At 50.8% G+C, this 27938-nt stretch overlaps 11 protein-coding genes across 11 annotated transcripts; 5 read left to right on the top strand and 6 right to left on the bottom strand.

The window, feature by feature from the left end:
* Positions 1-161: 161 nt before the first annotated feature.
* Positions 162-959, bottom strand: N7484_007551 (uncharacterized protein; the record flags this gene model as incomplete). Its single annotated transcript, XM_057117938.1, has 2 exons — positions 162-760; positions 863-959. 2 exons carry the CDS (start codon positions 957-959, stop codon positions 162-164), a joined length of 696 nt encoding a protein of 231 aa, XP_056970973.1.
* A 1475-nt stretch (positions 960-2434) lies between these two features.
* N7484_007550 (uncharacterized protein) lies at positions 2435-2885 on the top strand (the record flags this gene model as incomplete). Its single annotated transcript, XM_057117937.1, has 3 exons — positions 2435-2461; positions 2514-2724; positions 2779-2885. 3 exons carry the CDS (start codon positions 2435-2437, stop codon positions 2883-2885), a joined length of 345 nt encoding a protein of 114 aa, XP_056970972.1.
* A 2451-nt stretch (positions 2886-5336) lies between these two features.
* Positions 5337-6830, bottom strand: N7484_007549 (uncharacterized protein; the record flags this gene model as incomplete). Its single annotated transcript, XM_057117936.1, has 2 exons — positions 5337-6571; positions 6698-6830. The coding sequence occupies 2 exons, from the start codon at positions 6828-6830 to the stop codon at positions 5337-5339; spliced, it is 1368 nt and encodes a 455-aa protein (XP_056970971.1).
* Positions 6831-7687: 857 nt separating this feature from the next.
* On the bottom strand, positions 7688-9204 carry N7484_007548 (putative nucleolin protein Nsr1; the record flags this gene model as incomplete). The annotated part of the gene is made up of 2 exons (XM_057117935.1): positions 7688-8596; positions 8653-9204. The coding sequence occupies 2 exons, from the start codon at positions 9202-9204 to the stop codon at positions 7688-7690; spliced, it is 1461 nt and encodes a 486-aa protein (XP_056970970.1).
* Positions 9205-10183: 979 nt separating this feature from the next.
* Positions 10184-12073, top strand: N7484_007547 (dolichyl-P-Glc:Man(9)GlcNAc(2)-PP-dolichol alpha-1,3-glucosyltransferase ALG6; the record flags this gene model as incomplete). Its single annotated transcript, XM_057117934.1, has 3 exons — positions 10184-10421; positions 10475-10637; positions 10690-12073. The coding sequence occupies 3 exons, from the start codon at positions 10184-10186 to the stop codon at positions 12071-12073; spliced, it is 1785 nt and encodes a 594-aa protein (XP_056970969.1).
* Positions 12074-12416: 343 nt separating this feature from the next.
* Positions 12417-12839, bottom strand: N7484_007546 (copper metallochaperone COX17; the record flags this gene model as incomplete). The annotated part of the gene is made up of 3 exons (XM_057117933.1): positions 12417-12557; positions 12626-12690; positions 12812-12839. The coding sequence occupies 3 exons, from the start codon at positions 12837-12839 to the stop codon at positions 12417-12419; spliced, it is 234 nt and encodes a 77-aa protein (XP_056970968.1).
* A 359-nt stretch (positions 12840-13198) lies between these two features.
* Positions 13199-14461, top strand: N7484_007545 (GTPase-activating protein RNA1; the record flags this gene model as incomplete). The annotated part of the gene is made up of 1 exon (XM_057117932.1): positions 13199-14461. The coding sequence occupies one exon, from the start codon at positions 13199-13201 to the stop codon at positions 14459-14461; it is 1263 nt and encodes a 420-aa protein (XP_056970967.1).
* Positions 14462-15605: 1144 nt separating this feature from the next.
* Positions 15606-16517, top strand: N7484_007544 (transcription elongation factor DST1; the record flags this gene model as incomplete). Its single annotated transcript, XM_057117931.1, has 1 exon — positions 15606-16517. The coding sequence occupies one exon, from the start codon at positions 15606-15608 to the stop codon at positions 16515-16517; it is 912 nt and encodes a 303-aa protein (XP_056970966.1).
* Positions 16518-17011: 494 nt separating this feature from the next.
* Positions 17012-17491, top strand: N7484_007543 (uncharacterized protein; the record flags this gene model as incomplete). The annotated part of the gene is made up of 1 exon (XM_057117930.1): positions 17012-17491. The coding sequence occupies one exon, from the start codon at positions 17012-17014 to the stop codon at positions 17489-17491; it is 480 nt and encodes a 159-aa protein (XP_056970965.1).
* Positions 17492-17632: 141 nt separating this feature from the next.
* On the bottom strand, positions 17633-18895 carry N7484_007542 (putative pectin methylesterase; the record flags this gene model as incomplete). The annotated part of the gene is made up of 2 exons (XM_057117929.1): positions 17633-18202; positions 18269-18895. The coding sequence occupies 2 exons, from the start codon at positions 18893-18895 to the stop codon at positions 17633-17635; spliced, it is 1197 nt and encodes a 398-aa protein (XP_056970964.1).
* Positions 18896-19799: 904 nt separating this feature from the next.
* Positions 19800-22882, bottom strand: N7484_007541 (plasma-membrane proton-efflux P-type ATPase; the record flags this gene model as incomplete). Its single annotated transcript, XM_057117928.1, has 2 exons — positions 19800-22381; positions 22459-22882. The coding sequence occupies 2 exons, from the start codon at positions 22880-22882 to the stop codon at positions 19800-19802; spliced, it is 3006 nt and encodes a 1001-aa protein (XP_056970963.1).
* Between the last annotated feature and the right edge of the window lie 5056 nt (positions 22883-27938).

Below are 27938 nucleotides of genomic sequence, written 5' to 3'. Positions count from 1 at the left end.
AACGCCGGAACTATATCCTCGACACGAGCCCCAATAATCATTTCATGCCAAATGAAAACAAATGAAAGAATAAATTAATGAAATGACAAAAGAAAGAAAATAATAGTCATGTCTCATCAAGTTAGGGTAGCCCTAGCCTTAGCCTTTTCCCCTTTTTTGCTTCACCAGGGGCTCCGTGCCCCCACCATCCAATCTTCCATGGCTAGCCATTCACTCCATCGGGCCTCTGCTGCCCGAATCTCCTCCTCGGATGGGTCCCGCAGTGGACGCAAGAAAGGAGTCTGCTCGTCAGGTTGTATATCGTAGGCTGTCTTGGTATCCGCCCACCCACTACTCTTAGCCGTGAAGAGGTAATTGATGCGCTCTTGCTTGTAAATGCAACCCACCCCAGCTTCCCAGTCATCCCCAAAGAACGCGCACATCGTCGTAGGGGAGTCTTGCGCCGTGACTATCAAGCGCCGAACATAAGGTCGGAGAGAAACATATGACGGGGATTGCTGTGTAGATAGACCCGCCTCTGGCGCACGCTGGAATGGAAGACGGATATTGATGAAGGCCGCCACGGATTGTACCGTCGGCGCATGTTGGCTGCACTCAAGGAAATATTGCAAGCAGTTTTTGTAGTGCGGATACCAGCCAGTAGGATCCACCCGGCCAAACTCTTCATCGCCTAAGACAGATGGTGCCTCAGGGTAGTTTACTCCTTCGGAGTGAGGTGCCCGCCTGCCGGAGGTGCGTTCAGCCTCTCTTTCGACAGATCCTGGAGGAGGGAGGTCTCAGAAAAAGGTGGACAAGGAAGGGGGAGAAAGTAGGGGGAAAAACACCAAGGAAAAAAAAAAAAAAAAAAAAAAAGGTGGCTTACCTCGAGCGAGACGCTCGCGAGAATAAGGATCGCATAGATCCATATGCGGAGAGTTTTCCCAGCACTCTCTTCCTGAGCCCTGCATGCTGAGTGACATGATCGTCTGTTGACATGTATGAGGAAATTCAAATGGTCCAGAAGACGTGTGTTGGAGAAGTGTTCAAGTCACCAAATGGTCACCAATGTTCAGTCAGATGGGGATACTGTAGAATGAGTTTAGGGCACGAATCTGGGGGAGAGGGATAGGTCCTTATAGCTCCCCCACGGCGGGACGACCGAGCCCCCTCAGCATCGGTGTGATGTCAGAAACTATCACATTTGAAGATCAAGGGCGGATTAGTTCGGGGTTGACAGAAAGTGGATCAGGCAGGAGAAGCTATCGAGTAAGGCGACAAATAAGTTCAGCCACAGATCAAGCTTGAGCCACATCACTAGCCACGGAACGACCGAGCGTGTGGCTCGTGCATTGCTCGCAAGGGATGTGGCTGTGACCGTCGGTGGAGTCCGACAAAGAGATTGTCGCTCCAACCTCCTCGGATCGGGTCCCACGTTAGCGTCCCAATAGTGTGGTCGAGCCCACGCAACTATTACCATGATTTGGAAGAATGAAATCAGAGATCTTCCTTTCGTCAGGGACGGAACTATTGCTCATTTATTATCTATCTACACATTCAGACCTTGGAAGGGTGAATAGATCGCAGGCCTAGAACGGAGAGCCTAAGCCCGGGTAAGCGTCAATGTTGACTTTCGCAACGATGGACCTGTGTGACATTCTTGATGGCCCCACTTGGTCGTTTGTGAAAACCTTGATCAAAAGAGCGTGAATCAGGACTATAGTCATACATTAAGAATTTGATCTCCGAAATTACCATGAATCGGATGTATTCGGCCGATCGCTTATCCCACAGATCGACAAATCCTGCCCTACACTACGCCCCTAACCACGGACCGTTTCATCTCAGAATTTGAAATAGTTTCAAGTTGCATTTTATCGTTATCGCGAAAGGTTGTAATCTAAGGTATGATGTTCCTGAGGGGAAAAACGTGGGAAAAAGAAAAGAAAAGAACCAGGCGAGATGCAAGGGGGAGGAACGAGGAAACGTGAGACAGGCAGCGAAGAATGTAAGAATCTGCAGGGATGATCCAGGAACCCGCTCTGCGAAATTATGATTTGACTCTTCGTATTGATCTCGGTCATGCCGATGGATCGCGAATCGACGATTACGGGGTTCTGGGCGCCTCTCGTCCAATGATCGGGCTCCGTTTCCCATGACCACCAAATCCCGGCTTTCTGGACACTGGACCGTCATATCTCGCGCCAACTAGCCCCAACTAGATGCACATCAGACTGACGTCTGAACCCTGTTCCCCCGCCCTGCGGCTGAGATGATCTCGTCTGTTTAAATGCGCGCATGTCTGCAATTTGTGTCCCAACATCTCAACTGCATATTCGACATCCGACCACAGCTGATCTGGGCTTGAACATTAGCAACCATATCCCTGCCTAATACCAATACCTTGTTTCGCCCTTCTCCGAAACACACACCCACCCACCCACCCACACATCTCATCATGTACAAGACAAACTATGATATTTACGTATGTTTCTTCCTACCACAACGTCAAACCTCAACTAATATTTTTCCTATAGAAATGCGAAAGCATTGATAGCAGACGTTCGCCACCACCAGATGAGCTGCTCTCCCCATTGGCAACGCTCTATCCGCATGTGGCGGCCATGCAGCCGCAGTACAACCCCAACAACTGCACCTTTACCGGTTACCGTCAAACGGACTACTGGGCTGCAGCCTACACCACACAGCCCTTGGACGAGTCAGCCATGTTAACACGACGAAGCAGTGGTATGTCTATCTCACTTTATCATTGTGTTTCTACTTACTAACTTTTTACTCCAGAACAACCATGTCGCCGCTTTGTATCAAAGCTTCGTCGTTTCCTGAACCGAGACGATGTAAAACATCGCCGACGATCGGAGGCAACCACAAGAACAACACTCTCTTGATGCATTTTTACATTCATTTCGACGCACACGACCACCTCTCTTTGAACTTGGCACTTGCTTCGATGATCTTTTTCGATTCTGCGCGAATCTTACCAACGTCTCGATACAGGCATTCTGATCGGACTTGCATCTTTTCTTTTGTGACTCCTAGATTTACTTTTATTGATTTCTTAAGCGATGGGTTAGCAAGGCGTTTAAAGAGGGACAAGGCTGGGGTTTCACGTGGATCTCGCTCGACGAGAATAATATCATGTACATAACAGGAGGCAAATCTCCCATGCAAATATAATAGCACATATTCGGACATATCTGACATTCCCAGTTGCCTCCAGCCCCATTCCATAAACATCTAGACACCAAAGCCGACGAGCAACCACCGGGGCAAATCCAGCCTAACCGGCACAAACAAACCAGACCCAATTCCTGACACGAACCAGGCACGAACCGGCACGAACCAGGCACCTCCACCGGCACCATGCAGGCCCTGGAATCTCGGCAAGAAAGAGGATCCAACTCTAACCCCTCAAACGCAAACGTGTCTCAAGTGACCAAACCTAATGACACGCAGTGGCCCCTGCGCCGATCAAACCAAACCAAGCCCCATGCAGCAAGAGATCAACCGTCTCCGCCCCCAAATCCAAACCACCATGCAACTAAGCGCTTACAAAGCTACAGGCTAGCATATGCACGATGACCTCGATAAGAGACTATTGCAATTAGGCTCGAGGGAGGCCTGAATTCCTGAATGCAATTTTCTTATTGGTGCCTCAGCTTCCAATTTCAATTTTTCTTTGCTTTTTCCTTAACGAAACAAGGAAGCAAACGGGGGCTTGATGAGAATGATGATCTAAGGATTGGATAATCAAGAATTATTTCATATTCCCTGCATATGGGGTTGCCCCTGGGTCTAATTGCTCATCGTTCATCTGGCTCTCCGTGCCGTGGCCCGGCCCGTGCAGATCCAATAGTTCGCCCCCCGTTTCATCAAGGTATTTGAGATAATGAACCTTGCAACAAGCATCCTTGATAAGGAAACTGGGAGCGGGGTGAGGGGGCGATGAATGTTGTGCAACACCTGATGGGATCTACTTTGTGGATATTGTATCGAATCCCTAGATCGCGAGGATAGTCTTTTGATTTGACTTTCGGTGTTCGGTTTTGTTCATCATATTGGAACTGCAACACTGAAGATGAGGGGCATACTATTGACTATAGATCCCATTTCCTTTCCCTATCTCCTACGTCTGTGGATAGGAAAGAAGATCACAGATCGATCGACTCGATCCCGATCTGGTTCTGGTTCTGGTTCTGGTCCTGGTTCAGGTTCTCGTTCTCGTTCTAGGTGGGTTACAGTAGTACTTCTCGTAGATGCCCGTGCAGATGAAACGCAGCCTTCACGGAGTCGCCAAATGAATTAAAGGATCCATATTGCTTCTTGCCTTGAATCCCGGCAACGGGAATGGAATCCTGGCGGCATTCATGATCCTGGATCCTGGGAACCGGCCCACGAGTCATGCGGACATAACCGTTCTTGCAGGTGTGGCTGGTGCGGGATTCGTGCGGGATTCGGAGACGGCGAGTACTTTTGTATTTTCCTTTCTTTCTTTGTGTAGTGGGGTTTATGCATATTAAGTCGCGTCATTGGGGTCCACTTGCGCTTGCTTTTTTCCATGCGGGTACTTGTCGGTTACATCGGGATGCTATTTTAGGTGTGTTCGTTCGACCATGAGGTGACGTTCCTTTTTCTTTTCTTTTCTTTCCTTTTCTTTTGCTGGATTTGATTTTGGTTGCATATAAGGCGCGATGTGATATCGGTGCATGCTCGGTCCTACCCGAGTGGTAGCCAATCCCGTACATGCCGATGAGGCTGGACTCTAATTGAACATGGATGTTTATTCGAATAATTGGAATCGTGCTTCAAGGAGTTACAGCTCGGGATGGACCGGACTAGAGCACAGCCTCACGTTCAACTCCCTTGACTCGCCTAAGGCTACTATGGACCTTGGAAGGCTCTTATCTCACTAGATCTCATGCCTGTACACATCCTACATCATTCTTTGAGCATTAACCACACGAAGAGGGTATAATTTCAATATCAACATCAATGTCACAATACAATCACATCCGGCCCACAGGCAGAATGCTCTCCTAAACTCCATAGCTCCAGAGTGGTCATTTCACTCAACCTCAGACAGTTCCCATTTTGGTCGGCAGCGACTAAACGATGGACTTTCCGTCTCTTTCGACAGAGTAAGACAGACGAGATGAGAATTCGTCAAAAAAAAAAATTAAAGGCGACGGAAAGGGGAGGGCATTACAGGTAAAAAGCCCATAGCAAAGAAATCCAGAAGATAAATCAAAGGCAGATCATGAACCATCGTATTCCATCAAAGTCATACTTCATATCACGGCATTGTATGTCGTCACTGGATATAGAAACACTGGATCATCTTAGGCCAGGCTCGCAGATCCAGCGGCCGCTGTACCCCAACGCAGCCGCCTAAGACCGCCTCGAACAGCCTCCTGACCACATGCCGCCGAAGAACGAGCACCAGGGACACCACCGTCCCCCATCATACCCATCTCCGTCCGACCAACTTCCCGACCGAGCATATACCCCGCAGAAAAGCTGATCGCCGAGAACAAGACCACCACACCAGCACTGATGACCCACGTCATGACTGTGGGGCTGACGGGGGCTGTCGAATCCGTGAGGCTTGCACGCCGACTCTTTTTAGAGGTGGAAGTCCGATCCTTAGGGGAGGTAGATCGTCGTTTAGTCTTCCCTGGCGGACTAGACGGTGGCACGGGGGAGCGAGGGTCACGACGAAGGGCCGGGCCCACTGAGGGGCTGGTCTCAGCATTCTGAGGCGAGGAAACGTTTTCATCATCACTCTCTTCTCCCATGGCCACAGACACGCCAACAAGTCGGAATGAAGATGGTTGGGCAGGGCGGGAGGAGGTGGGAGGCTGAGGCCGTTGATTTTCTGGTTTGGGGAGTCCACGAGCAGCAGCAGCACAGGACAGAAGGGTAGATAGGCTGGCTCTAAGGGCGGCATCATGGTCCGCATGGTGCGAAGGTGATATCATATTATAAGGACTATGTTGAGACTGAGGAGATCGGCGAGACTGCCGTGAGCCAGAAGGATAGGACTCTCGACGAATGGCTGTGCGGCGACTCGAATTAGACAGCATACTGGGTTGAGAACGGCGGGACTCGCTTGGTCGAGTCCAGGAAGGATCATTGGTCAGCGGTGGATGGCTAAAGACGTTTGGTTGAGGGACAAATGGCGATGGACTGATGCCCATTCCCAAGGCAGTAGAAGTATCGTCTTCATCATCACTGGAGGCTGCGTCGGACTGAGCCGAGGGCACCGATCGTGGAGCAGGCAAGGTTGGACGATGAATATCCTCATTGGAGCTGCTCATGTTTGGATCCGGATCACTTTCACTCTCTTCGTATTCCTCTTGACTGCTGCTTGCCAGGCTAGCCTCGCGCGACGAATAATCGACATGCGCCGTGGCCACCGCTGCGAGATGTTGCATGCGCCGTCGCCGACTACGATTCTGATAAATGCCAGCGTCTCGAGGTTCCACTTGAAGACCAGTTGTGATGATGTCGTCGTTTGTGGCCGCTGAAGATAGTGATGAGGATGACGGTTGGGAAGAAACATCGATCCACGAGTCTATGTAATACCGCAGTGAGTACATGCTAGACGAACGATAGGGCGCAACAGAATATACATCATTTAGACTCGATCTGCAGGAGAGATCCTGCGGGTCCAAGGGTATAAAAAGACTTCCTAACATACCTTCAGATCTCATGGGTGCCGCACCGGACGGTCGGGGCTGACCATGTTCTCTCGGCTGGCCATCGCGCATCAGTTGACTTGCGGCTCTGGGCTCGCGCACCTGACCAAGCTGGTCGCAGTGATTTGGTTGCATGGCCACAGAGATGTTTAAATAAAGCACACAGTGGGGGAAATTATCTTTGGGATGATGATTTAAAATGGCAGATGGGAATTCAGGGATCAGGCCACCCGGTATGAAGAAGTAGGAGCGGTCAAGCGTGGGGAAGGTCAATCAATGAGGATCTTATCAGTGTGGAGATGGATGATCTGCCCCATCACTGATGCCCAACCGCTTTGTTATCTTCTTTCACTCCTCCAGATAGATCCCAAGGAACCAAGAAAAAAATATCTGGAGCCTAGGATCAAGGAAGGACTTCAATACTTAATCGTAGGATAGACAACAAAGAAAGGAGAAAAATGGGCTGAAGATAGGATGATGAGGTGATCAGCCGACGGAGCAGGTGATCTGCAGCCCGTGACGGAAGCCACCGATTAGATGAGACGCGAGGGGCGGAGTTTTTTTCAAGATATGAAAAGAGTCAAATTTCAAGGAAACGGAAGCTACTACGGAAAAGTGATTAGTGGTGAAGAAATAGTAAGGAAGATATGGATGCGAAAAATATAGTTTCAAGTGCATTCAAGTGCATTTCAAAGAGAACCACGCAATGAGGTCTGCCAGACCACGTTGGAACAAGGAGATGCGGGGGAGGGGAGCGGTGACAGGTGGCAGTACATGACCACCATCAATGGCATCACCGTTCATGTGGACGAGGAACTACTGATACCGGCCTGGAAGAAATTGAATGGTGACGTAGCAAATTACAGTGGATTCATCGTATCACGAACTAAATAGGAAATACCTTACAGAATCATACAAACTTTTAAAAAATCCAAGGCCTCCCAGAGGCCTAATGACTCCAAGAAATGGCAAAATGCAAATCAGGAACATGCTTAGAAGGTAACCTTGGTACCCTTGAACTCAGGGATGGAACCCTTGGCCTTGTTGAGGCCACCGCCACGGCCACCGAAACCACCACCGCCGCCACGGCCACCGAAGCCACCGCGGCCACCACGACCACCACCACCACGGGGACCACCACGGCCACGGCCACCGCCGAAGCCACCGCGGCCACCACGGTCACCACCAGCAGGGCGGGGAGTGCTGAAGTCGAGGCGCAGAGGACGGCCGTCGATCTCAGTGCCAGCAAGCTGGCTGTGGGCAGCCTGAGCCTCCTCAACGGAGGAGTACTGGACGTAACCGAATCCCTTGGGGCGACCGGACTCGGGGTCAGTGGGCAGACGGATGCCCAGGATGCTACCCTGCTCAGCGAAGACATCACGCAGAGCATCCTCAGTAGCGCTGAAGGGCAGGTTGCCAACGAAGAGAGTATCGGAGGCAGGGCTGGTCTGGTCACCGTAGGCACTGGCGCGAGCCTGGGCACGGTCACCACCCTGGTTGTTCTGGCGGGCAGTGGCGTAGTCCAAGTTGATGGTACGGCCGTCAAGCTCGGCACCCTTCTTGGCCTCGAAGGCCTTGACGGCATCGGCAATGTCGGAGAACTCGGCGTAACCGAAACCACGGGAGCGACCGGACTCACGGTCAGTCACAACACGGCAAGAAACCTCACCGAACTCGGAGAACTCGCGCTGGAGCCACTCCTCATCGACGTTCCAGGACAAGTTGCCGACGAACAGGTTGGCGGAGGCACCCTCGGGAACCTCAGCGGTCTTGGTCTTCTTAGCGGGGGCCTCGACATCATCATCAGCCTTGCGCTTCTTGGAAGCCTTGGCGGTGTCCTCGCTCTCCTCAGACTCAGACTCGGAGTCGGAGCTGTCAGAGCCAGACTCGGAAGAAGACTCCTGTAGACATGACATGTTAGTTGTTGTAGATTATTAGAAACGGAGTGGTATCATACCTTCTCGGCCTTAGCCTCGGACTCAGACTCGCTGTCGCTGGAGTCGGAGTCGGACTCCTCCTTAGCGGCCTTCTTGGCGGGCTTCTCCTCCTCGGACTCAGACTCGGAGTCAGAAGACTCAGACTCGGAAGAAGACTCAACCTTCTTCTCGGCCTTCTTGGCGGGCTTCTCAGCCTTCTTGGGGGCAGGCTTCTCGTCCTCAGACTCGCTCTCGCTCTCGCTGCTGGAAGAGCCATCCTTCATCTCCTCATCGCTGTCGGACTCGGACTCGGAGGAAGACTCCTCCTTCTTGGTAACCTTCTTGACCTCCTTCTTGGCAGGCTTCTCATCCTCGGACTCGCTGGAGCTGGAGGAAGACTCCTCGCTCTCCGACTCGGACTCAGACTCAGAGCTGCTAGGGGTAGGCTCCTTCTTCTTGTTCTTCTTGGACTTCTCCTCCTTGACGGCGACCTTCTTGGTGACCTTGGGGGAAGCCTTAGTGACAGCAGACTCCTTGACCTTCAAGGTCTTGCTGGGCTTGTCAGCCTTGGAGGAAACCTTGGTCTTCGACATTTTGGAACTGTAAAGAGAAGCAAGGTCAGCACGGTGTTACCAAGATCGGGTTTTATTCACATCTCCACGTACAGTGGTAGCAAAAATTGACGAAGTGCTTTGGTTTTGTGCGGCGGAGCCAACTAATCCCTCAATAAGCACCCGTGTTTTGGATGTGTAACAATGTGATAACCCTCAGGAAAATGGAAAGAATGCCAGGAGTGACTGATCACAGCTGGTAGATGCCCTCAAGTAACCCACAACGGACAGAGTTCAAGCCCACAGAGACCGACCGACGATATGCAACTATGATACGCAACCCACGAGGAAATAGAAGTCCCACAGAGCCCACGAAATAGATATGCAGTATGACAAGCCCACAGCCCTCGATGTGTTAAAAGCCCACAGATGTCTTGTTGAAGTACTTTGGTTGAAAGTACAATGTACCACCCACACAGTTGTGTCAGTTTGGGGAGAAGGGGAAGGGGAGAACGTACATGAGAAGCTTTTTTTATTGGAGCTTCAAGGTAATAAAATGCTAGCACAGATGAAATGTGATAGCAAAGAGGGAGGGGGAAGAGGATGGATGAAGAGGAAGAAAAAAAAAAGAAGAGGCGGTGCTGGGCAAGCTCTCTGATAAGAAAAAAAATTTTCAAAATTTTTTCGGAGGCTGGCAGAAACGTATTCCGCCTGCTACATACCGTTAGACTCAGGCACTGACCGCAAAACTCAGACGCTGATATAAGCAACTCTGGATCCACTGTAAACACCAAGTGGAGATTGCCATTACCTAATCAGACATGTGGCGCGAAAGGCCACAGGTAAGTTATGTAATCAAGTCGGCACTTCTCTCGCTGGCCTATAGCTAGCTAAGCTATCCGACGGAGAGTGATAGATACGTGCACTTCCTTATTGCAACATCTTGTTGGCGTTGCACTGCGATTTATACCATCTCTTTATCTATGGGCTGCGCCTAACCTACCATCTGGCCTGTTTCAAAATGGCCCCTCCCACTCCCTCCTCCCATCGACCGCGCAAGAAGAGAAAGACCCCCACAGCTCCCGGCTCCAATAACAATCTCATATTAGATATCGGAGATGGAAAGCAGTCACCAGCATTTCCATTGGTATCATTTCTGTGGGCCGCACGAGCAGGAATCTCACAATGGTTGATCCTGCCACTTACCCTCATGGCTGTCGGTCTCTTCCGATGGGCTGTCAGTCTATGGGGCTACTCAGGTAAGAAACGGCAAGATTTATCGTAGCATTGGGACCCAATTGACATACTTTAGGCTTTCAGGTACCTCCTATGCACGGTGACTTTGAAGCGCAACGACACTGGATGGAAATCACCACTCATTTGCCCATGCCCAAGTGGTACCTTTACGATTTGCCATACTGGGGCCTCGACTACCCCCCATTGACCGCATACCACAGTTGGCTGCTTGGAAAGATGTATGCCCAAACGTCCTTCTAAACAAATATTGGATATGACTGACCGTTGAAGTGGCACCGCCATTGAGCCAGCTTGGTTCGCACTCGATGAATCCCGCGGCTTTGAGCATCCGGACCTGAAGGTTTACATGCGCGCCACTGTCGTGGTGTCTGAATACCTTATCTATGTTCCTGCAGTTGTCAACTTCCTTCGCCGTTATACTCGCATGCATGGCGTGCATGCATGGTCCGCGTCTATCGCCCTCGTTGCAATCCTGCTCCAACCGGCAACCATTCTTATCGACCATGGTCACTTCCAATACAATACGGTGATGCTGGGTTTAATGGTTGCAAGCCTGGATGCGATCATGGCGGGACGCATGCTCTGGGCCTGTATCTTCTTTGTCGGTGCTTTAGGGTTCAAGCAAATGGCTCTGTACTATGCGCCGGTCATGTTCGCCTATCTCCTGGGTGTCTGTGTCTTCCCACAGATCAACATCACTCGGCTTATCAACATTTCTCTCATCACAGCCGCTGCATTCGCTCTACTTTTCGCCCCGCTCTTGCTTGGCGCAACAAGTATTGAGGCTCGAAAGGTATTTGCGTCCGCACCACAGCCTCCTCTGCTGCAATCGATTCCAATTTCTCTGGACAAGAACTCCGTTGCGTATGCAGTGCTGTTCCAGCTAACGCAAACTGTCCACCGCATTTTCCCATTCGCCCGTGGCCTGTTCGAGGACAAAGTCGCTAATGCCTGGTGCGCGATTCATACATTTTACAAGCTGCATCACTTCGACACTTCCTTGCTCCAGCGGGCGTCTCTTTGCGCCACCTTGGGCTCGATTGTTGTCCCATGTGGTATTATTTTCCGCCATCCTCGAGCTTCCCTTTTGCTCCCAGCTTTATCTTGCGTTTCGTGGGGTTTCTTCCTGTTTTCTTTCCAGGTTCACGAAAAGAGCGTCCTTCTTCCTCTTCTACCCATGACCCTTTCGCTTGCTGGTGATGGTGGATTGAGCAAGGAGAATCGCGCCTGGGTTGGTTGGGCTAATATTCTTGGCTCGTGGACCATGTTCCCCCTGTTGAAGCGTGAGGAGCTCCGCATGCCATACGCCGTCATGACCCTTCTATGGGCCTATCTGCTCGGTCTGCCCCCTCTCTCCCTTGAGACCTATCGGAGCCGTTCATCCCCGGAGGATCCCAGCTCGCATTTCGAGTTAAACATTTTCGCCAAACTCTTGCACATCTTGTTCTATATTGTCATGATTGCTTGGCACGTCGGTGAAGCGTTCGTCCCTCCCCTCCCTGGCAAACCGGACCTGTGGGTAGTGCTTAACGCTCTCATTGGAGCCGGTGGATTTGGTATTGCTTACCTATGGTGTATGTGGAAACTGATTACACAGTGCCGTCAAATTGACCGCCGTGGGGCCGAAGAGGAAAATCGGAAGAAGAATCAGTGATCTTCTGGGCAGCGGCTATATAGTCTTTCAAAGATACCCCATTATAATTTCCTCCGGGATAAAAATGTTCTAGAACATGTGAATTCATTCTGGATTAATGAGAAATACAATTCTTTTTGCCCCGGTTTTTTGGAGGTGAGATCTGTTATATTCATGATCCAACACTTGGATTCCAAGATTAAATCGCAAATCGGAGCGCATATATCGGCCCGATAGTACAGTACATGCCAAGCAAAAGAGAAACTCCTTCCAGTAAATGCTATAATACAGAGGTGGTGTTACACAAGACAGACGCATCGTCCATGGAGATCTGCCTTAGCCCATCTAACCAGAAGGCTCTAATTTAGACCTTAAAGCCGAAGCCGGCCATGCAGCTCTTGTATTGGTCGATCGTCGACTGGCATTCCTTCGCAGGATCATCGGTCTTGGAGAACAGCATGCAGTCATCGCGGGCCGTCTTTTCTGTCTTGCAAACGCAGCAGGGCTATTTGTAGTAGACAGGCGTTAGCGCATTGCGTATGCTTATGTCGGTGAGATTGTCTCGAGGCGTACCTTGGGCTTTTCGGATTGAGCAGGCTGCTGGGGCTGCACCTCGGCCGGAGCGGGAGCACTTTTTTCTGTATCAGGCAAATGTTAGCATGATTCTATGCTAGGTTTATCGCCTCGCCGTGGACCCTTGCGCATGGCGCATGTCGGTTACGGTTGCGCGAATCGAGATTTGAGTCAACTGGGACTTACCGCTGGAAGAACCAAAGAGCCACGACATTTTGACAGAGACGATATGTCTATAAACGATTGACGGGAATTTGAATGTTTGAAGATGTCTTGAACGAGTGCGATTGAAGGTCAAATGGGTTAGATGTCACCATCGATATTATTAATGCATGCGGGGCTGGTCACTATGCGCAACCGTAGACTATTTTTTTTTGGGTTATCGAACAATAACAATGCGGCGACTTCTGGATTTCGCCTCCTCCTTTTCTCACTTTAGACTCTCCCTGCTTTCATTTTGGGTCGGGTTTATTTATTGCTGTCAGGTCCCTGTTCGGTTCTCTACACTTTCTTTTCTTTCATATTCTCTTTACCAAGCTCAATCCTCCCATTGTCCTAATCCACTACCCCGCCATGGCCCCTCCTAAGATCTTCTCGCTCGACGGCAAAAGCCTCAAGCTTGACACTGCAGAGGACATTGAGGCTCACATTAAGCCTTTGACTGAGAGCACCGACTACACTGAGATCCATTTCGGTGGCAACACTTTGGGCATCGGCGCCTCCGAGCGTCTCGCCGCCGTCCTCGCAACCCAGAAGAACCTCGAAGTCGCTGATCTGGCCGATATCTTCACCTCCCGTCTCCTTTCCGAGATCCCTCCTGCCCTCAAGGCTCTCCTTGATGCCATTCTCGAGATCCCGACTGCCCACACTGTCAACCTCTCCGATAATGCCTTTGGTCTTAACACTCAGGCACCCCTCGTCGATTTTCTGTCCAAGCACACCCCTCTCCGCCACCTGATCCTGAACAACAATGGTCTGGGTCCTTTCGCCGGAACCATGATTGCCGATGCCCTCAGCCAGCTTGCTGAGCGCAAGGAGGGGGCTCGCAAGGAGGGCAAGGAGGTTGCTCCTTTGGAGAGCATTGTTTGCGGTCGCAACCGCCTGGAGAACGGCAGTATGGAGGCTTGGGCTCGCGCTTACGAGAAGCACGCTGCAGGCCTGAAGTCCGTTAAGATGACCCAGAACGGAATCCGCCAGGAGGGTATTGCGCACCTGCTTAAGAATGGTCTTTGCCATGCCCATGGCCTGGAGGTTTTGGATCTGCAGGACAACACTTTCACCATTATGGGATCCACTGCTCTGGCTGGTGTTTTGGAGGGCTGGGCATCTCTGCGCGAGCTGGCCGTCGGCGATTGTTTGCTTTCTGCCCGTGGTGGTGTGAAGGTTGCTCAGGCTCTCGCTGCCAATAAGAACCAGAAGCTGCAGACCCTGCGTCTTCAGTACAACGAGATGAAGGCCGATAGTGTCAAGGCCATTACCCACGCTGCCAAGACCGCACTTCCTAGTCTGCGCCGTGTCGAGCTGAACGGCAACATTTTCTCGGATGAAGATGTGAACATCACTGCGCTTAAGGAGCTCTTGGAGGCCCGTCAGGAGGAGCACGGAACTGATGATGACCCTGAGGATACCTGGGGTGTTGATGATCTGGATGAGCTCGAGTCGGAAGATGAGGACGAAGAGGAGGAGGATGAGGAGGAGGAAGAAGAGGAGGAGGAGGAGCGCAAGGCTGAGAAGGATCTCAAAGCTGCCGACCTTGCTGAAGAGGAGAAGGTTGCTCAGAAGTCGGACAAGGATGTCGATGCCTTGGCTGATGTCCTGGGCAAGACTGGCATCTAGATTCGCTGACCAGCTCGTCTGGGCTAATGCTACTTTGGCCGCAGTATCTTGATCCTGACGAACTCTCAAGTCAACTGCCCTTTGGCTGTACCAAGCACTCTCCGTGTACCGCTCGCGTGTTCCCGGACGAAGCGGTTGTTGTCTGCGCCCACGGTCCTTCCTACCGGCTCATGAGGCTCCGACTGACGATGTTCATGCCAAATTTCCCTGCAAAAACCACTTTACCCCCTTATACCCCCGTTGACGATGATGACTGCACATAATTCCCTGTTGCTCTCAACATATGCATAGCTACCATAAACTGGTCCCTTCAAAGGATACAGAAAGAAAAGCGAGATAGAAGCGGATACACCTAAATAGCCTGGGTGGTCATCTTTGCGCCTTTCAATTCAATATTTTCCAAATTTAAATTGTTCATTAGTATATCTTCATCCTCGATCGTCAATTATTTAGTTCCCAGTGAGAAATTTCCCAATCGGGCAGCCACGTCTTGGCATTCAACCTCGGAGCTTCCAATTCTTCCTCTTCAACGATTTCCTCGAACACACGATCGCATTTAACCTCCGACTCCTCCCTCGCTGTTCGCCTTATTCCTATAAGTCGCCTACCCACGCCAGCTACTATCCCCTGGTCGTACCCTCAGAGTAAGTGCTCGCGCATCCTGCCCCTCCCAGCCCATCCCGCTTCGTGTCTACGTACAGGAAGGACTACGGCAATCGCGAAATGGATCCCAATCAGCGCATTAGGATTTTTGGGGTATATGAAGCGCTTATGTGACGCGGTGATAAAAGTCATCAGCGTGGGATCTTGAGCATACGACCGAGATCTCTTGGTTTGGATTGCGCAGCCTGTCCAGAACTACAGGAGGGGTGTAAAGTCTTTGTGGCACTTACTTTGTCTTGAAGATGTGTTTTCTGGCTGTTATCCATTACGCGCACGCTGTACAATTCAACTGCGCCAAATTCCGATTCTCCGCAGCTGCCTGTGCAATTTTTTTACCTTACAATCCATTGACGCACAAGTCACTAACAATGTCATGTTACAGGCTGTGACAGAATCTAGTCTTTTGAATATTCTCATTCCATTCATTTGCCCTTCTCCGACTGAATAACAACCACGCCCTTCGCCCCACACCTCCGCAGTCATGGACGCCAGAGAAATTGAAGCCAAGGCTAAGGCTTTGGGCAAGGCCTCGGGACAGGAAGAGTCGGCGACAGTGATTCTCGGTTTGCTCAAGGAATTGCAAACAGGCATCCGGGCTACGGAGGACTTGCTTCGACGGACCAAGATCGGAGTCGTTGTCAACCGGTTCAAGCAAAGCAAGTCCCCCGAAGTGGCCCGGCTGGCAAGTGACATAGTTTCGAAGTGGCGGACAGAAGTCAACAAGCAAAAGCAAGGCGGCGGAGCAACATCGAGCCGGGCTTCCAATTCGCCGCGGCCACCACAGAATGGTACTGGTTCATCTACACCTGCGAGCGCGACGCCATCTGATAAGGCGTCGAAGCTGTCGGTGCCACCAGACAAGCGCACCTGGAAGGCAGATGGGGTGGATATCAACGTTACGTCCAGCAAAGTACGAGACAGCTGCACCGGACTCATGTACGATGGGCTGTGTCTGGGGTCGACTGAATCACCCAAGACGGTGTTGGCAAAGGCATCTGCCGTGGAAAAGGCAGCACACAGCTACCTTGGACCCGAGACCAAGCCGGAATACAAAGAGAAGATGCGCAGTCTTTTCCAGAACCTGAAGAACAAGTCAAACCCCATGCTTCGCGTGCGTGTGCTGAGTGGAGAAATCACCCCGGAGAAATTTGTGCGCATGACTAGTGACGAGCTGCGATCTGAGCAACAGCGCGAGGCGGACGAGGCAATCAAGAAGAAGAACATGAACGATGCCATGGTTGCCCAGGGAGAGCGCAGTATCAGTACCAGCCTGCAGTGCGGCAAGTGTGGCCAACGCAAGGTGACCTACACCGAAGCCCAGACCCGTGCTGCTGATGAACCGATGACCCTGTTCTGTACGTGTGTGGTCTGCGGTAAGTCCTGGCGACAGTGATTGGGGATTGGGAGGGCAGAGCGTTCAGGAGGGGCTGTATGATTTTACTGGGGCTCGGTGTTCATTGTTTTATTCTCTTACTTTTTTTCATTCGAACTGATTCTTCGGATCTTCTGCTTGTTTTTCATTTCTTTTTTGCCAATTACCTCTTATCACATAAGACTGTTTCGGCCAGTCCTGGAGTTGTCTTTTTTCGTTGCAGTCTTTCCACGGTGGAAAGCAACGGTGTGCCTGGGGCTTTCCCAAGCTCCGACTGAATCTACAGGATTCGTTTAATTGGGTGGAAAGAACGTCTCACTCAAGGTATTGAAATATCTATCTCAAGGCGTCCATCTTCATGTTCCAAAAAAATAACAAATAAAATAGCTCTTCACGTCATTGTTATGTAAGAACATCAACCTTGGAATCCAGGATATAAGAATGAGAATCCTACTCAATATCGATCTCACCCTTAACCTTAACCTTACTGTAAAACCCTGTCATTAATTCTTAAAATGACTCCCCGTTCAACATTAACTGGCCCAATCCAATCCCTCCTGGCCACCCTCGTAACCCCCAATCCCATCTCAACCATCACCTCAACCTTCACCACCCAACCCGCCCCCATTGCCCACGAACATGGCCTCCAACAATTAGCTCCCTTCCTCGGTCGTACCTTTACAGGTATAGACGGCATATCCGAATACTTTGACACCATGATCTCAACCCTCGAAATCAAATCCATGAAATTCGAACCCGAGTCCAATTGGCTCGTCGACGATACCAACATGGCTGTCTGTCTGCGCGGAACAGCCACGTTCATCTGGCGCGAGACAGGTCAGTCCTGGGATGAGACCTTTGTTTATCGAGTTGCACTTGCGAGGGATACGAGTGAGGATAAGGATAAGCAGGGCCGGCTGTTGGTTTCTGAGTATCAGGTTTGGGCAGATACGGGAGCAGCATATCTTGCTAGAATTGGTGGACTACCCACCTAGGGAATCAATGGAAAGCCGGGGAGTAGAGAGAGAAGCTGCGGAGATTGTTTGGTGCTTTTCACTAGAAACCTCTTATTTACATTCTCGGGACTTTCACGCCTTGAGACCGGTATTGCAATTCACAAACATCCGGCAACCATATCACTTCCCCTCAACGGTCTCCCAATCAATCCAACTGACATCCCCAAACACCCCCTCCTGATCTTGGAACACAAGTGCAGGGGTCGAGTACTCTTTATACCCGCTCTTCGTAAGCAAAGTATCAATTCCACCTTCGATTCTTGCCGTCCGATTGAATCCGGGCCCATAAGCCTGATACTCTGCCATAAGCGTAATCCCCTCCTCGAACCGGTCAACCCCACTAGATATCCAGTGAGTGTACCCCGCAGGCAAGATACTTCCATCCTCCCAAGTATCCGCAAAGATAGATCGATGCTGAGAGTTCCAGGGCCGACCAAGTGAACATTTCCCCTTGATATCAGGTGCGATGGACGAATTCGCCGCGGCAATATTGCTATCAACAATGTAAACTCCATACTTGTTGTCAAAGGTGGTGTTCGTTCCTTTCCAGGCTGTTATACCGCCGCCGCAGCCTCGGAGTTTGATATCCGATGATTGAATCCAGGCAGTGCCGAAGCCATAAAGGAAGTCTGTTTGACCGGCTATGATGCTTTTGTAGAAGTAGGCGTTTCCGAGTTTTCCAACGTAGATCTGAGCGAGCGATTAGTTCAATCAGTCGGGGTCTCGCTTTCCAGTCCATAGAAACCATGCACATACCGTATCCTGGTAAGAATAGAATCCACAGTAGTAGAAACCGCCATTAGCACGACTGAACATCAAAGCCGCAGCTGGGCCATCAGTATACGGTGCGAAATCATTGTTGAAATCCACATTGTAAACCCTGAAGTTCCGGTTTCCAAATGGCGTGTCAGCTGGAACTGCAAACCCAGTGGTCCCCGAGCCTACCAGACTCGCATTAAGTGTAGGCGCCACAACCAGCACACTAAACCAGGTATTATCATTTGTCCCCGTGCTATCCTGGTTTGCGGCGGCAAAGTTGACAGTAACCTTGTTCTTGGAGGCATCTGTAGCCGAGTCCGTTTCACCGAGGATGGTGATCGGCCCTGCGCGGGTGACATTCAGTTGTTCAGTGTAGTTGCCCTCCAGGATAAGGATTGTTTGGGTTGTGTGATCATTGGGTAAAGAGTCGATGGCGCCTTGGATTGTCTTATACTTTGCGCGGGTGTCGGTTGCTGAGACAAGGATCGTGCCTTTAGGACAGTTGTGGGCTGTGCGTTGGCATTCTATTCGATTTGAGAGTTTCTGGGTGGCTAATGCTGCTGAATTGACCAGCGTTGTTTGCGCTAGAAGGCCTAAAATGGAGAGGAAGGGTTTGAGAAGCATTGTGCAATTGCCAGTGGCTGCAGTATGGATCGGAGGAAAGAATAGGTGTAGTTTGGTTGGATCGACTAGTTAGGTCTAGCACTGACAACCATGAAAGAGAAGGAAAAGATAGAATCCGGAAATAGCATGACCTTTAATACTTCGGACTCCAGGACTGCATGTTATAAGGGCAATCGAGCAATATCGAACCATAGCGGCCCAGACGGAAAATCTTCGAGCGCGAGTCAAGCTAAAGGAGACTACAGCCGAGTTTGGGAATTATGCCCGCTCACAAATTATAAAAGTTGGGGTGTCAATGCTCTTCTCCGCATTTTCCCCCACGGAGCTGGGGATGAAGAAGCTTGTTCTTCGCCGCGCATGGTGGAAAATCTGGCCGGGGAAACCACAGGATTGTGGTTGGAGACGGAGAATTGGGCTTCCACCTGTAGGAAGCCGGGGAGGGAATGAGGTGCAGCAAAGATTGCAAGGATCAGCACAAGAAACAATGGACAAGGAAGGCATGGGGTGTCGAAGATTGCAGAAATACTCAAGTCTAGTCTACTGGAGTCAAGTTACGATGGATTTACGAGGAAGATTTGATTAGAACCCTTGTGATTTAACGAAGTACCACTATTAACGGCATACATACACGTAGAGAAAGAAAACTCGACTCTATCCACTGCAATAGCAACAAAAACAGAGAGCAAGGGGTAAATGGAACACACAAAAGTCTATAATACGGGTAGAAAGAAAGAAAAAAAAAGACACAGGAACCCGGCCTCTTTTTTCTCACGGTATGCATGTCCAGATAGGTGGCATCAACATTGTGTGAGTATGTAGCAAGGGGATCAGAAAAGAAATAAGGAAATTAATTGATCTCGGTCCAGTATCGAGCTCAGAAAAAAAGGTGCCGGGGGCGAGTAATCTACTCGTCCTCCTCGACATCCTCAACGCGAGCACCGAGGGTGTAGCGAGAGTTGCCCTCACGGTCAGTCGAGTGCTCGATGGCCAGCTTGGAAAGGTGGGCAATCATGTTCTCAATCTGGGTGTCAGCCTTGGAGCGGGTCTTGCGGCCAAGGTTGTCCAGAGCGGGGATGATGGTGAGGATGTAGTAGACCACAGCGATGATGACAGTGACACCAATGGAGTAACCCCAGATGACGACGACGGTGACAATGTCGACGTTGTTGTCGTGGGAGAATCCGTAGGCAGCAGGGTCGTGGGGGTGGGTCTGGTCCCAGTCACCGAGCCAGCCGAAGACGGCGAACAGAGTGGCGAGGACATCGACAACGAAGATGGCAATAACCAACTGCCACGAGGGCCAGGTCTTACCACCACGGGTGACGAAGATCAACCAGTTCTCAGTAAGGGCAACCTCGAGGAAGAGGATCTCCTGAGGAGAACCCCAGTTCTGGATGATACCACCGTTGGACAGGAACAGGGAAGCACGGACAATCCAGGTAGCGGCAGCAAGGAGAACACCAAGGATGACGGAGATAACCCAGATCTTGGGCAACTGCCACTCGACGGGGCGGGCCTCGAAGTGAGCGTTGTCGTAAGCGACGGCAATGGTGGCAAGATCAGCGAACAGAGCGATGAAGACAATCAGGTCGGAACGGATGGTCTCCTCGATGATAAGCATGGAGGTAACGAGGTAGATCTCAAGGTGAAGACACAGAGCAATACGGTACTGGATGTAGGCCTTCATACGCTGGAAAATCTGGCGGGCAAGCTTGATAGCATCGACGATGGTGGACAGACCGGGGGCAAGGAAGACGATATCGGCGGCAGCCTGGGCAGCCTCGGTGGAACCCTCGACGGCAATACCACAGTCAGCCTTCTTGAGGGAAGGAGCATCGTTAACACCGTCACCAGTCATGGCAGTCAAGTGACCACGCTGCTGGAGCATCTCGACGACCTGGTACTTGTGCTCGGGGAAGACCTCAGCGAAACCATCAGCCTTCTCAACAAGGTCGTGCTGGGCGGAACCAGCGAGACCACCGTGGATCAGGCGCTCAGAGTCGTAAACCTTGGTACCAAGGGCAAGCATCTTGCAAGTCTCCTTGGCGATAGCGATGGCATCACCAGTAAGCATCTTGACGGAGAGACCAAGAACCTGGGCCTCAGCGATGGTGTGGGCGGTATCCTCACGAGGGGGGTCGAACATGGGGTACATGCCCAGCAATTGCCAGGGCTCACCCTCCTTCTGGACGGCGACACCGAGGGAACGGAAACCACGGCGAGCGAACTCGGTAGCCTTGTCACGGTAGAGCTTGGCCTCCTCCTCGGAGCACTCGGACATGTTAAGGATAGCCTTGGGGGCACCCTTGGCGCAGACGTAACGGACACCATCGCAGGTACAGACGGTAGTAATACGCTTGGAGACGGGGTCGAAAGGAGTGTACTTCTCGGTAACCCAGTTGCGAGAGAGAATCTCACGGGCCTTGGGGTAGCGGCGCAGAGTAAGGACAGTAACCTTGTCAATGGGGTCAAGGTTCTTGATGTTGTGGGAAGAAGCGATGGCGGCAACGGCGAACATCCAGTTGACATCAACACCCTCAGCGACGTAGGGCTCACGGATGGACAGCTGGTTAGCAGTGAGGGTACCGGTCTTGTCAGAGCACAGAATGTCGACACCAGCGAGGGACTCAATGGCAGTGAGCTTCTGGACAATGGCCTTCTGCTCAGCGAGGTAGGCAGCACCGACAGCGAGGGTGGTGGTGGTAACAACGGGAAGACCGACGGGGACACCGATGATCAGCAGGATAAGAGTCCAGTGAAGCAGGTTGTTGTCGGAGTTCTCAGGGGTAGCGATCTTCAGGTGACGGTAGAAACCACCGATCCAGGCAGCGAGAATCCAGAACATGACGAGAACGAGCAGGGAGGTACCAATGTTGTCCATGACAGCCTTGAAGTGACCCTGGTCCTTGGCACCCTGCACAAGAGCAGCGGTCTTACCGACGAAAGACTGGCGGGCAGTGGCAGTGACAATACCGTAGGCCTTGCCACGCTTGCAACCGGTGGTGTAGTAACAGGTGTCGGCCATGTACTTGTCGACAGCGAGAGATTCACCAGTGATGGCGGACTGATCACAAGCAATGAGGGAGACACCGGCGTGAGCCTCACGGCGCTCATCCTCATCCTCATCATCATCCTTCTCCTTGAGGGTGTCGTCGGCAGAGTTGACCAAGAACTCCTTGTAGTTCTCGAACATCTCGGGCTTCTCGTAGTCACAGATGAGGCGGACATCAGCAGGAATGACCTGACCCTCCTCAACGATAACGATATCTCCAGTAACCAGTTCACGGGCGAGGATCTCCTCCTCCTGACCGTTGCGGACAACGGTAGCACGCATAGCAATATCACCCTTGAGAGAAGCGACGACGTCGGCAGCCTGCTTCTCCTGGTACCAACCAACGAGAGCGTTAAGCAACAGAATACCACAGATGACACCCAAATCGATCCAGTCACGCAGACCAGCAGCGAGGAGGACAGCAAGTTCCATAACTATGGGAAGAAAACGCGTTAGAAGAAGGTCCTTTCACGCGTCAATTGACCAGGTCTCGAGGCAATTGGATACTCACCATACAGAATAGGACCACGGAAGTAACCAAGGAACTGGATGAAGATGTTGGTCTTCTCGGTGACCAACTCGTTCCAGCCACACTTCTTGCGACGGGGCTCGACATCACCGGAGCTCAGACCGGAACGGAGGTCGGTCTCGAGCCAGTCATCGGGGGCCTGCCAGCCCTCCTCAACACCGTCGGTCTTGCCACCACCGAACTTGTACCAGGGCTTCTTGCCCTCCTTGGCGGAGTGAGCAGCGGCGCTGGAAGTAGAGCCACGGCGGCCATCGCGGGCAGTCGAGATGTAGCGGTTAAGAGCCGAGTACTCGTCGAGGTTTCCGCCGTCGTTGATATCAGTCTGGCGCTCGTGGCGCTCACCGTTTTCCACGTCGACAGCATAGGAGATCCTCCGCTCGGACGCCACATTAGTGTTGGACGCCATTGTTGCTGCTTCGGCTCACAAAGCCTTTCGGGACCCAAACAATATGAGCTGATGCAGACACACACAGGCAGGTATGACGCGAGACGGAATGTTCCTATGGAGAAAAGAAAGAGAAAAGAAGAAGGATTGTGGGTGAGGAAGAGGGACTACTTTATAATACGGGGGGGGGGGACAATGAGTGGAGGAGGGCAAACGAGTAAGAGAAGGAACCAGAGTGGGTAGAGTGGATAATGTCCGTGTTGAGGGAAATGGGCGAAAAAAAAATTAAATCAAAAAAGACTGGAGTAAAATGGAAAAATGATAAAAAACAAAAAATGGCATAGTAGCAGTGCTAGATGAGGACCCGATCCCGTGTTTGGCGTAGGAGTATAGGTACCTGGTTGCTGGGGGAAGAGTATGTACCAGGACCCACTGATCAGTTTTTTTTTTCTATTTTTTTATTTTTTGTTTTTTATTTCATGTTTTTTTATTTTCCAGGTTTTGAATTTTTGCGGTTTTGCGCTTTCCCCAATACGGATATTCCCATTAGATTTCCGAATTTCATGTTGATGTATTTTACTCGTTTTAGCCCCCTTCCTTGTCCTTCTGTTCAATGTAGAGTTTTCGAGGATTCCAATTTACACGATAGCAATTGACGTTTTCTTTCTTCTAACAATGGTCTCGGAGTACCACATGACTAAGTGGAGAGAACTATGAACTAGACTTGATCAGGACGCGTAGCAGTTCATTAAAGAAAAATTCTGCATCCGTATTCATCTGTACGGTATGTTACGCCCATAGACAGCAACGCACCAACAATTGCGACCGGCACTGGTCTGCCGAGTGACCTCCACACCCACACTCGGTATTGATCGGTACGGATTTTACCTTAGCCTTGCCGAGAGCGGTTGCCCCAGTCTGCGACCAGCTTCACTATGCGCGATTTTTGTTAAGAGTGCAAGTAATTTCCTTACTCGACTCCGAGACCAATTGCCTCCCCCAAGACAATAACAAGAAAAGACTAGAGGCATTGGCACAGATAATGCAACTTTCGGTACAATAGACGCGGAGAATTAACGAGGAATTCAAAAACAAGAGAAAACCTAATATCAAAAACAACTATGTATATCGCATGTTTGGAGGGGAATAACAAAATCCCTTGCAGAGGCGACGTTCCTTGAGCCCCGAGGAGAAAGCACATCGCAGTATCTGGTACCTGCCATTTTCCAACTCCATACTACGCCCGAATCTGGTACGCTTCCAATTGCGGGTCACCATCAAAGAACTGTAATGAAAAAAAAAATCTCTTCTTACAATGCGCCGCCGTAGAATTTGATGACGAGCACTCCGTCTTATCCGACCTTATCTACCTAGCAAGGGGCGCCGCAAGCAGCCAAGACCATCCAGATATGTATGCCAATGCTGGAAAGATTCCCCCAGCATACCACGGGCCTGCACAACAAAGTACGACTCCAGTACAGACATTTGGTAATTGTACGGTAGATCGGGTAAATTGGGGTCCAACCAAAATTACCATTATGTCATAGACCTGAGACCTTCCTCTGCGCCTTATAGACACGGCCCGACTGATTACCGCCACCGCCTCGCCCAAGCTGCCCCCTTCGTATCTCACCAACCACGGTCGATCGTTCCCAATGGCTGGGGCCCCCCTGTCCCTCGTGGAGATGGCTCCCCAGAAGCGTCATTTAATTCGGCGCACTTGACTGGCCCGTCGGACCGTGAAGGGTATCCACCCACTAAGTCGCCTAGTGCGCGACCGAGCCGGCATGGATCGAATCACCGGGCGCAGGACAACCGACGATGATTTCATCGACTGTGGTGATCGGCGGCCGCGACTCAGTGTTTCCCAAAACGACGCCCTTTTTCGGCCTTTTGAGACGATGCTGATTCCTGTGCGCGGAGAGGTGCTGTTGAAATTGGTTTAGTCTCCTCAACTAGGTCTTGCCAGTTGTGACACCATCGTGATACACTTGCACATTTTTCGGGGCCCCTGATTTTATCACGCTCCCGAGTTGTCAATAGACGACGTGATGGATCGGGTCGTTACCCGAGGCGTCATTGGGGTCGGTCACATCTACGGAGTACATACGGAGTAACAACTTGGCTATCACGGATCCTCTTAAGGGATGAGTTATTTTTTTTAACTCTTTTATTCATCTTAGTTCTGTGCTGTAAAGTGTACACCACGTAGAAGATCGCCTGACGATGTGCATGACCAGGCTTGTCTTTTCCTGTCATACAGGGAATAATCCCGGTTTCTAGACCATGCAAGCTTTCCGGGGAGAGCGGGATTCTCGAAATTGTATACATGCAGAGCACCGTTCGCTCGATCTCAAATCCTGTAATCGGATTGGTGAGTCCTGCATAACACCCAACTCGACAAGAGGACCTCTGCACCCCAGCTTTTGTTGGAACAGTTCCCCAGATATGATACTACGTATATGTTGATAGCACCTTGGAACCTGGAGACATCCATTACTCGTCCACCTAAGTCAGACATTAAGTATTGTAGCCCTATTGGTGGTCAGTGCCCAACCTTGAAAGGTACCATAGACACAGACATAATATATAGTTAACGCTGTCATGTACACCTGGGCATCTATACTCGTGTGCCCGATGCATTAATATCCGCATTCCAAGTTTCGTATACGTATCCGTCATTCATAATGTATCTGCATAATATATATCTCGGTCTACCCGAGTAGGTTATCCTCGGGCGCTTTCCGCGGCTGACGTGCCAGAAGCTAGAGAAGCTAAACAGCCAATTGAGCCGATCAGAATAAATCCTGAAATTGGGGCGAAAGCGAGATTAATGATCAATGGAACTCGGCAAAGCTCCCGAGGACCAAATAGCTACAGAAACTAGCGCTACAAGTTACCAAAGCTACAAGCCGCCGGGCGCTCCTCAAATCTCCAAAATTCCGCCTCTAAGACATCGACCAATCCTTGGGGCCAAACCCGGGAAACCGACCGCTTCTGACCTTCCCGGCCAACTCCCACGATAGTTAGTGTGGAGATCTAGTGTGGTCCTATCCTAGCCTAGTTAGTGGGTTAAGCTCCTTGACCGAATCAAAGGAGGGACGGCATATCCCCGACAAACTGCGCGACGTAACAACGCTTCGTCCCCCTGCAGCCCCGTGCGAGCGACTCATCCTCATTTCACTGTTGCCAATTGAGTTACGATCACAATCCCGGGGGATTCTCGCCCGTTTTTTTCCTTTGATTGGAAAACACGTCAGCCAAGACCGAGTTCTAGTCGATGCGATCCTGGGGTCGTTTACGCTTGACTACACTAGATTTAACATCTGAATTCCAAGGCCTGATGCCCTGCGTTTCTCGATATAAGTGGGCTCAATAACGGGGCCGAAGGATTTGCTTTGCTGTCCGACTCCGTACGTGCAGAGTGGAGAGCTGTAGCTGCAGCGCGAAATTGGCGCGCGAAACGAAACGTCGAGAAAACCCGACGCCAGAGAACACCCCACGCGCGACCCATGGGAGCAGTCCCACTTGAGTGTAGGAGGTAAATTATGGTTAACCTATCTTCTACAGTATTCTGATCTATCAAGTGACAGACTTAACCTAGGTAGAGACTTGATTCCTGAAACTACCATTAGATTGGATCTTTTAATCTATTATGTCGATGGCAGGATTTGCGACCGTGCAGAGGGATTCTAGTACGATCTACATGCAAAGAAGCCACGGTCTAGCCCCAATCACGTCGAATAAGATATCACACTGCCGACCGGTACTACTCCGACTCCGTAGGCTTTTCATGTGCTGACTCTGCATCATTCCTCACGTGTGTGTACATCGTAGAATGCCGTAAAGTTAATCAGGATCTGATGTGTCTCCGGGATTTTCGGTCCTTTCAGCCTTGGAGGGGGCGAGCGCCGCTGATGTCGAAGTCGCGGATTTAGTTCGGTCTGGGGAAGGGCAAAAAAAGCACGGGGACCATGCAACAAAATGCCTCACACAGCTTTGGGCCTTGTTCGCCACGAAGATCAAAAGATAATTAAGTATGTAAAAACCTTGCGGTAGGGGATTGCCACCCCAAAGAACGGTGTAGGAGGTCGGGAGGTCGGGATGTCGCGTGTCGGTTTACTAGAAGTCCCCAGTAAGTGGGACAATGGGGGGCAATACCTACTGGATCTAGATAGTTTATTTCTATTTCCATTTCTCATACGAATTGATCATTGTCACCGAATCCACAGGAAAATTTGCAGGGCGGTGAATAGTGGGACTCGTGCGTGTCCATAAGGTCGGGGTTTCGAGATGTCTTCTAGAAGCCTTCTCTCCGGTCGGTTCCATGGTAATGCAGCTGCAAGTCTTATGGTTACCCGTCCAGTCACTTTGCCCAGAAAACTCAATGAAAATTCTGATGGTTACAGTTTGGATAACTCGGACAAATCGGCACTCAAATCAACTGCGAAGATAAGAGCGAAACTCTCACGTCATAACAAGTTTATCATGCCGTTTTCGCCGTGTGCTATACCAGACCTGGACTGACCCCGATCTCCATACCATTACCAATATTACACTGGATGCGGGTACTTTTGGACTCGGGGCTGACTTTATTGTATTCTGTGTATTTTCCGTAACGTGCAAGGAGAGAAATGCCCACTAAGGTATAGATTCACCGGGCATTCCTGCCAATCACGGACTCACCATCTCGCTGAGTCATGGTGTCTGCCGTTTTTCCCGTTCGTGCCGGTCGATGCGGAAAAAGTAGGGTTGCAATTGCACGCTATTCCCAATCCTATTGGGGAAAGATACTACGACCAGCTTGAGCTCGATACACTCCTATGACCTAGTGAATAATTGATCTCTCACCGCATCATAATAATGTATCCTCGGTTTAACTATACCACCTATACTCGAAAGAGGAAATATTTGATCGCCGCTAAATGGGATACCCAGACCATCACTTCTTGGCTTTCACCGCGCGGGCGTGTACCTACAGTAGCGGGATGGGCAGCTCCGCCATTTCCAGCAATCAGAGCCTTCAATTGCTTCAAAAGAGGGTCTACATCTGAATCAAACCCTCACCGGTGGGCCC

Source organism: Penicillium longicatenatum (assembly GCF_028827895.1).
Source record: "Penicillium longicatenatum strain IBT 33135 chromosome Unknown contig_4_segment0_segment0, whole genome shotgun sequence".
NCBI lineage: Eukaryota > Fungi > Ascomycota > Eurotiomycetes > Eurotiales > Aspergillaceae > Penicillium > Penicillium longicatenatum.
Note: the sequence above shows the minus strand (reverse complement) of the source record. Positions and strands in the feature narration are given on the sequence as shown.